At 36.8% G+C, this 9901-nt stretch overlaps 1 protein-coding gene across 1 annotated transcript in view; it reads right to left on the reverse strand.

Moving 5' to 3' along the window:
- Positions 1 to 1159: 1159 nt before the first annotated feature.
- Positions 1160 to 9901, reverse strand: part of WDR72 (WD repeat domain 72) — a 182005-nt gene continuing 173263 nt past the window's right edge. Inside the window, exon 19 of the mRNA XM_014530071.1 lies at positions 1160 to 1273. Within this exon, the coding sequence (XP_014385557.1) occupies positions 1245 to 1273 (29 nt within the window). The 3' untranslated portion in view covers positions 1160 to 1244. The remainder of the gene's footprint in view (positions 1274 to 9901) is intronic.

Here is a 9901-nt window from a genome sequence, read left to right on the forward strand (position 1 = left end):
AAGTCAAGCTTGGCATGAAAACCAACTCTAATCAAGTTATTTAAACTCTCCAACTGAAACAGACTATTGAGACATATTGGGTGGAGGATGGAGAGAGTATGACATTGGAAACATGTAAGTTGAGAAGTAGAAAGGGAGAATAACAGGGAATGATGCAATTATTTCTCCTCTTTCTGCTGCATTTCCTCACCCCCCGCCCCCCTAAAAGGGTAATTGCTTGAATTTCTGTATGTGCCCTTTAGAGTACCATTTCACGGGCAAGCGGTGCTCTAAGGAGAGGTGATCAGTGGAAGAGCACCCCCCCTTTTTAAACATCAAATCAAAATAATTTCCACTACTTTAGTCCCTGAGCATTTTCTACATTAGTCCTTTATTTTATTCTGAGTAAATTCAGAGTGGAAATAACTCAGGAAAACATTACTTAACATCATTTTTCTACTTAGCTATAATTTGGTAGAGAATTTCTAGGTGTAAGAAATAAACTGGTCAAATCAGCAAGCTTAAATGCTTTCTCATTTAAGCCATAGAGAGAATTATTCAAGACAAAGGGACTCAAGAACATCTTATCTGAAAGGACCTCTTCATTACTATAAGGAAGTATAGGTGATGAATGAGTTCTAAGAATGCATGGAAATTAACTCCCACACTCTTCACGTAGTTGAGGTTTTCTGCAAAAGTCATTTGACTTTTCTCATAAGGGCCAAATCCTATGGTAAATACAGAAATGCATTACTGTTCAGAAGTCCAAGAAGTTGAGAGCAGGAACGTATTCCAAAGAAGAAAACAAGTAGATCCCCTCATATTGACAAATTGAAGAATGGTAAGTAAAGGGAGAATCCTAAGAAGAATTTATAGCAAACTTCCCAGCTTGCATTTAAAAATTTAGAAGAAAGTCGGTAAAACAAAAGAGATCCTTCAATCAAGAGCATCAAGCTAGCATTGAGATTGGAGATAAAGATGATTTATGTAGAAACTTAAGATAAGGATTCACAGCATAGGGCAATTTAAACCACAGCAAAGTTTATGGTTTTCCATAAGAAAAAAATACCAAACGTTTTCCTCTTGAATTGGAGGGAGAAGAAACTGTCATATGGCGCTACCATTGGAATTCTTAAGAGCAGCAACTTATCCAGAGGCTGAACCTAAGATTACATCATCAGCGTGTGGAGAATGGTTGGCAGGTAGTCGCAGATTCCCAGCGGATAGCTGTCTCTATCTCAAGGGAAAACCTTTGTCTCAGATGGTTAGTCCAGTGTCAGAGCACTTTTATCTCCTAGATAGAAAATGGAAAATAAGAAAATCAAATCATCTAGACTATACCTTCATCTTCTAGTTCTTTGTCAACATTAAGAAGGATGCAAGGAGGAATAGGTCTAAGTTACCATATTGTGTATCATTACCCTGAATTGATTTATTTTTATTTAAATAACATCAAAAGGGTATGTTAGCATACTTGAGAACTTGCTGAAATGGAATGGAAGACATGTTTGGATGCTAATGCTGTGACTTACCACTGTATTATAATGTACTCTGCAGCAAGCATCACTCTCTTGCACACCTCATCCAACACATGCACTGGTGCCAAACACAGAAAGCATAGGTGGTCTGTTGGAATTCATTGCTTCTTATGGTCACACATATAAAGTGCAGCCATTCGTTTCAAAATACTAATTTTGCTGGGGGATAAATAATTAAAAGATGCCTTCTCAAATTCTTAAGCTGTGTCACTGTATTATAGTCAGTAATTGTACTAATATTTCTAAGAGATGTGAAGTGGGTGTGAGGTGTGGGGGGGAAGTGACGGACATCTGTAATGGTGTCAACAATAAGTAAATTTTAAAAAGAGATGGTTTCCCAAAATATAGAAATGACCTTGATAAGTAGTAGAGTCTCATTTGGATACTAGATAAACCAGTGCATCTATAAATAAAGGATAAAAGAAACACATTTAAAGAAAGCAAACTTTTAAAGAATAAGTATGATATGAATAAAGGAAAATGAGCAACTATAACGAGACTTTCACAAAACTAGGTTCAATACAAAAGAGAATCATAGAGAAATAAGGAATAGAAAACAAAAACTAAGAGACAGATATTTTTACTATTTATGTTTTTAATCCTTGCCTGAGGGTACGTTTATTTATTTTAGAGAGAGAACGGAAGGGAGAGAAAAACATCGATGTGAGAGAGAAACATCAATTGGTTGCCTCTGTATGTGTCCTGCAGCCTTCAGGTGTACAGGATGACGTTCCAACCAACTGAGCCACCTGGCCAGGGCCAATATTTTCAGATAAGACAGAATAAAATAGTCTCCTAGATTAGTATAAAACATGCCTCTTAATAAATTTTCACAAATCTTTTGCAAGAATACATGGTGAAATCTCCAGGATTTATGAGGACATGAAGGGTTCCTGAATTGTGAAATGTTAGACTGATGAGCTTAACTACAGAAGGAATTTCTAAATCCAAATCAGTGAGAATACCTGCTATATACACATTTCAGTATAGCAAATCTTAGGAAACATTAAAAGAAAACATGATCCAAAGTATATGTAATAAGAACATGTCTCTTAGCTACCATTTGCTATGACTCAAGGACGTTAGCCAATCTAAAAATGTAGGCAAATGGTTAAGAGAAGGCTGGCACTTTAGGAAGGGGATGATCAACACAAAAAACCAACCACAAGAAAACCAACAAGTGAGCCCAGGATGCCCCCACACCTGGAATCCTGTGTGTGTCTCCAGTGATGGTAGCCAATACAGGATACATGGCATTTAAGGCCAACTACAGGTCTGGGAGGAAGTAGGGGTTGGGAGGAGATTTAATATAGTACCAGAATATCTCTGGAAGAAATTAGGAAGACCAAGATTCCATTACAAAGAAGAATGTAACTGATATTTATAAAATTGCCAAGAAGTTATATATACCTATTCTATGACTGCCATTTTCTAACCTTTAGTTCCTCCAACCCCTCTCACCCTGTTTTCCATTACCAGAGTCACTCCTCTATTTGAATAGCCTGATAAGACATATCTTTCTCTCCAGTAATTCTTTAAACAGACAAGTCAAATCCCTAAAACCAAGGTTTAATCACAAGTAGCTTCTATTTAGAAAAACCTACAATCACTTCTATTGTCAGCAATGAGAGATTCTGGAGCCATGGAATTGAGGGCCTTTTATAATATACTCTCAACTCATATCTAGAGGTTTCTCGCTGGATGCTACTCCCATCCCCCTCCCCCTTTTAAATTCTGATATCATATCCTGTAGCTGGTTGAGGTTGCTCATTGTCCCCTAGGTATGCTATTTATATTCCACATCGGTGCTTTTGTGAGGATCACCAGCTTGATATATCCTCTCTCACCCCAATCTCCAAAACTTTGCTTGCCAAAATACTCCTCCTTGTTCAAGACTCAACTCAAATGCTACCTTTTCCTAAAGTTTTCATCAACCTACAAGTTAACTTTATTTTTTCTTCTCTATTCTGTGTTTCTTAGCAGTTTATTTGGCCTGTGTTATTATTCTTATCCCATTCTTTGATTATTGTGTCTGATTTCTTTCTCATTGAGCCACATTATAAAGAAGAAAGATATTTTAGGCACATCTTGAAATTTTGAAGCTGATGTTGTGAGGACAACTTTACTTCATTACAATCAAACCTTTAGTTCTACAATCAAAAGACTGAACTGGAAGAATCATAGGCGTGACCCAATGTGTCAATTTCTGTCATCTGTAGCTTGTCTCAGATAGTTGGAAATTCATAGACGGTATGCAAACCAACATGGTGAGTCTCATGCTTAGAGGACAGCTTCCTTATGGTAAGGACAGCGATTGCTATGGAAGTCTTTCTCTGTATGGAATGAGATTATGTAGACATTGTGAACCATGTTGAGCAAGATTTGTAGCTAGGTCAAAGCATCATTATAACACTACTTTCCCTCCTTGCAAAGAATTTTGTAAACTAAGAGTCCTACATTGTAAAATATTATACCTGTACCTTACAACAGAAGAGAAAATTCACTGATTTTCACTCTCTTTTCTTTCCCCTCATAAATCATAAAGTTAAATTTACCCTAGGGATTTCATTTCTCTGAACTCAATGTACAGGCATAAAACAAATTTTGTTCTCACAGGACATCCCATTTTTGTTTCATTAGTTCAAGGAAAGGGTCACTCAATTTTTAAAGCTTTTGATTTGATCTTTGCTATGATTCATGCCATCTAGCATCCATAGACTTACTATACACTGAAATGTATCTTATATATAAAATGTGTCTCCATGGACCTGGTAATGGTTGTACCTTCACATAAAGTACGCAAAAGCTACCTTACAGACACAGGAGTCTGGGAGAGGGGACCAGAAAAAGAAAGCACACTTATTTGTTGAATAAACAATTTTTGTTTTGCCCAAGTTCTTATTCTAAGATAGATTTTTTTCCTTTTTATGAAAGGCAAAATGCTTCCATGGAGATGGAGGTGAAAATGCTCTTATACATTTTCCCCAAATATGAGGCTTACATTTATTCTATTTTATATATTTTTATTCTATGCCTAACCATCTCACTGGTGATAAAAAATGCTTTATTAATGTAATAAAGGAAAAAAGAAATAATGATAAATTTGTTCTAATTTAACTAGATAAAATGAATTCTTGTGGTCTTAATGTAAGAATAGATTATGTTCTCTAAAGAAATATTGAATTATAGAAACATGATTTTTATTTAATAGAACCATTTACACTTACCATTTAATAATATTAAATAATAATCCTTATGGGTCTAGTGGTTCATATGCTTTTTTTGTTCCTACATTCTTTCTAGGGATCAGTTACATGATTTTAAAAGGTTCTCTCATTCTATTGCTATTGAGGGGCTTTCCCAATGTCCTCCAATAGCCAAAATTTGATTTCCCATGCTGGGCATCTAAAGGGAACCATGATCATAGGCTTTGCATAGAACCTCCATCTAGTCATGAATGAAAGATCATACAGATTTATTCCTTAAAAACAAACAAACAAACAAACAAAAAATGAGAGAGATTTGGATGGAACTTGTTTTGACTAATGATGGTAATTATTTTGTTTTAAAATCCCACAGGTCTTAGGAGGCTCGGCCCAACACAGCACAGTTGGAGTACACAAAATGGCAGCTTGAGCAAGGGGGAAGCCGTTCTTCCCAGGGCATTTCTCCTCTACTTTTCCCAGGAAAGAAGTCCAACTTAGAGCCATTCAGTATAGTCAGAGTAGGGAGGTAAACAAAAATGCTTTCCATTTCACTGACAAATCTAAAACACAGGTCAAATTGGCCTTCCTCCAAGAAGAAGCAGCCCCGACATTGTCCCCACTCTGTGGAATAGAATCTCAGAGATTCCCGCTCACACGTGGCAGAAGGCCCTGGCCGCCAGTCAGCCAGCTAGTTATCCGCGGAAGTGGCTCAAGGCTGACACTCAGATTAACTGGTTCACACTAATTTACTTCACACAGATTCCATTTATCTCCTAGAAGATCCCCTGGCAGCAGCTTATAATGGCATATCCTAGGATGCCTGCCTGCATGCGTTTTTAAAGCAGCAGTGCTTGATGAATCTGAGTCCAGAAAACAGTTCACAGATTGAGGAGTAGGTGCAATCAGAAAACATCAAGAGGCACAGCTGGGACTTGGTAGCTTGCTTGACTGGTCTGAGCAGCTGAGCATTAACTGTCTGCTTTTGTGTGGACTGCTCGCTGCCTTTGGGACAAATCAGAGAGCCACTCCCATTTTCCTTCACTGCTCCCCCTCCAAAGGAAATGAGAAAGTGCATCACCCTCCAAGTAGCATGTGCAGCTGTAGGGAAAGCTAATTTGACCATTTAACCTTTACTCTTTAAATTCAGTGATATTGCTGATCTCGGTAAAACTGCAGCTGATAGTTCTAAGGTTAACATGCTGGATAATTGGACTAGGCAAATGTAGCTAGAAAAATAAGTAAAAGTGAACCCCCAATTATTTTATTTACTTTCATCAGTGAGGTCTGAAGAGCTGGCTAAGATGCCATGATTGTGGGGCTAGGTGGTTACCACCTTGATGCCATGTCTACTATTGGGCTTGGGAAACATACAAAAGGGCTCCATATTGGTGTCAAATGAATAAATGGGTGGGTGAATGCACAACGAAGTCACTATTCTTTATTTGACATTTTAGAAGTGTGGGGAACCACTCACTGTTTTTAAATTAAAGTGTAAAATACTGGGAATCCTAATGGTAACATGGTCAGTATCCAATGGCAGAAGGAATTGAGAAGATCTAATGGCAGGGAGGCAAACAGAATTAAACGTGCACAACCAAGTCACTATTCTTTATTTGACTGGTAATCCTAATGGTAACATGGTTAGTATCCAACGGTAGAAGGAATGGAGAAGATCTAATGGCAGGGAGGCAAACAGAATTAAACAATAACCATTTAGTGGCAAATCTACCAAAGCAGTAGCAAAGCACATTTAGTATTTAGAAGGTTAAACACTGGGCTGCCATAGCTGGTTGTTGGAAAAAAGTAGGATTAAGGCTTTTGCATGAGCCTTGACATGATCGTGCTGTCTGCCTGCTACCATAAGCTTTGAAAAACAGCTGGGATCACCTTCTTATAAGCTCCAACTCAAAGATGTTTAAGCAGCCCCAAATCCAATTAAACAGGGGTAAATAGGAGGAAGAATTTTACTGAGCACAATCATCACATTTTTTCTTAATGCAAAACAGCATAATTGCAGGTTAGACAGCGCCTTAATCTCACATTAAATCTCATAGATTGCTGATTTATACAGAGCGTGGCAGTTCCTGCTTTCTATATTGGTGTGCTTAATTTTAGGTCATTATCCTTTATTATGTGACTTGTAATCCTTAAAGCCCATGATTGTGTCTGGGTATTTGGCAAGGATTGTACTTGGCAATACACGGCTTCTGCTTCTAAGAGTGATGATTTAATTGAAAGATATAGTATGATTAGATGTTGAATTACATACATTGCCTTTCTTTTGTAATTGGCTAGTTTCTTGTAAGTATTTCCTTCAACAAACATGGTTTAAGATCACTATTCATTTTTAGGGCTGGGGGGGTGGGGAGTGGAGACAGCTTTCATAACTTGAAGGCAAATAGCTTATTGTTATGGAAATTTATCCCTATTGAAGAGACAATTCAAATAAAATCCTGGATCATCCACAAACAGGCTAGTTTTATTCAGGTTGTTATTTTTTTGTCTCAGTTTTCATATCAACATAATAATAATAGTAATAATGATTGATAGTAATAATTCTACCAGATGCATAGAATTGTTGTACAATTAAATGAGTTAAAACACAAAAAGTGCTTATAGTGGCTAGAAGCAGAAGGCCTGAATAAATTTAATATTATTACTTTTATTTATCCCTAGCAGGTTTGGCTCGGTGGATAGAGTGTTGGACTGCAGACCAAAGGATCCTGGGTTCGATTCTGATCGGGGACACTTACCTTGGTTGCAGGCTCCTCCCAGACCCTGGCCTCAGTAGGGGTGTGTGCAGGAGGCAACCATATGTGTCATGTTGATATTTCTCTCTGACTTTCCCTCTCTCGTCCACTTTCTCTAAAAATCAATGGAAAAATATCCTCGGGTGAGGATTACATAAAAGTATTATTACTTTTATTTATATGACTTTGCCTAGAAATGTGTGTAAATGGCAAAATGTCCAGTCTTCAGATTAAGGCACTTTGTTTTTACTGTATTTAAAATTTCTCTGACCTAAGAATAAAAAATTCAAATAATTATGTAATTTTGAATTTCACTTTAAATTATAGAAATCTAGAAGAGAATGGTAGTGGTTTATTAAAAAATAGTTTAAGGAGGCATGTGGGTTTGTATCCATTTGATAAAATCCTGCACAAGGTCATTTGTAATCCTCCCTTTTTCCTATCAAGCATGCTAAATACAGAAAGAAGTAATACCTACTGGTTTCTGATAGTGCAAGCAAACTAAGTACATATCTTTTACCATCACTTATGCGTGATCTTTGATTGCCAGTCATTCTACTGGTTTCCATTCATGTATTATGAGCTAGTATTGAAACTGAAAGTCTAATCCAGCTCAGCCCCATCAAAGGCAAAAACATTAATGGAGGGTAGTCATTGGATGGATTCCAAAACACAGACATAGTGGCTTGTCACTGACATTTCCCTTCTCTCTGGTTTCTAGGATAGAGAGCACCATATCAAATAATAACAATCAAACCTTTGCCTGAACATCAAGTTAAACAAGATCAATAGCATGCTTACACCCACCTTAATTAAGCACAAAGTTGAAAAACCTATTTATTTCAGCTCAATATTATGTTTCATAAACATAAATCCTAAGTTAAGATTGTCATATATCCACCTTTGGCCATAACTAAAAACTCAGCTATTTTGACCAGATTTTTTACTGCTGCTTCTCTTGCCCCTGTATGTACAGGAGACAAAAAAGTTTGATCAAATCACTACATGGTTGATACCTTTGTAACGGCAGCTGAAATAACCGTATCAGAGAGTTGGTGTTTGGAAACATCTTAGCAAGTACATTAGACATTAAGTAGTGCCTTGCTTTTGGTGTTTTACAACACATACTTCATGAAATCTCATTAACATGAACTTACTGATTATAGCACTATTACAAATTTGAACAGTTTCAAAATAGAATAAGAAGTGGATCAAGTTACTCATAAGGGAAAGAAAATCAGATTGTCATAAGATTTTTAAAAATATATATTTTATTGATTTTTTACAGAGAGGAAGGGAGAGAGATAGAGAGTTAGAAACATCGATGAGAGAGAAACATCGATCAGCTGCCTCCTGCACATCTCCTACTGGGGATGTGCCCGTAACCCAGGCACATGCCCTTGACCGGAATCGAACCCGGGACCCCTCAGTCCGCAGGCCAACTCTCTATCCACTGAGCCAAACTGGTTTCGGCTGTCATAAGATTTTGATGACAACAGTTTAACACAGAAAATGAAGAAGTAACATGCTTTAAAAATTCAGGAAAAGAAAAAATTTGAGCTAAGATTTTCTATCCAGCGAAATTGACCTTTAGATATAAAGGCAGCAAGCTGATATGAGCATGCAATAACGTAAGGAATATGATTTTAATAAACCTTTCCTAAGAGCCGACTAGAGAATGAGCTTTAGACAACCAGCAGACTTAAAGAGACACTTGCGTAAGAACAAGCAGTAAGCATTAAATACAGGGGTGAGTAAAAGTAGGTTTACATAATACAAATACATAATATAATAATTAATAAATAATAATGACACAAGAATAAATTCTGTATTTCACAACTCACAACTGTACACTTACTTTTGCCCACCCCTGTATACATTTACCTGTAGGACTAAGTCTAAGAGATGTCCATAGAAACATGACTACCTGCTCTGACAATGCAGGGACAGAACTGTGGAAAAACTGGGAGGGATTAGAAGGATACAGAGAGTGCATAGAAAGCAAGATAAACTCACTGATTACAAGTATTACCTGGGATTAAATATTATTTCAAATTAGATGCTGGGAGAGAGGGAGCTGATGTGTTACTAGCAAAGTTATTTCAATATTGCTCATAATTGAGAACCAATCGGCAATGGCAAATATCTGTATTTGTAAAGATATTAGCCTAAAGGTAAGCATTAGAACAAAAATAAACTTTCCCAATAGTCTCCCATTCTTCCCCCCAAAAAAGGCAGAGAGAAGAGATTTTGAGAAACTGACCATATAGTGAAAGAAGACTTACATTTTAATATACATATTTGTATGAAACATTATCAATAAATGTTAATACTGTAAACTTTATTAACCTCTTAGAAGGAAAAATGATCATATTAGCTAAAAAAGTAAAATCTAACACTATGTTGTATAGAAGAGACCCACTAAAAA

This window comes from Myotis brandtii, unplaced genomic scaffold (assembly GCF_000412655.1).
Source record: "Myotis brandtii unplaced genomic scaffold, ASM41265v1 scaffold709, whole genome shotgun sequence".
Classification (NCBI taxonomy): domain Eukaryota; kingdom Metazoa; phylum Chordata; class Mammalia; order Chiroptera; family Vespertilionidae; genus Myotis; species Myotis brandtii.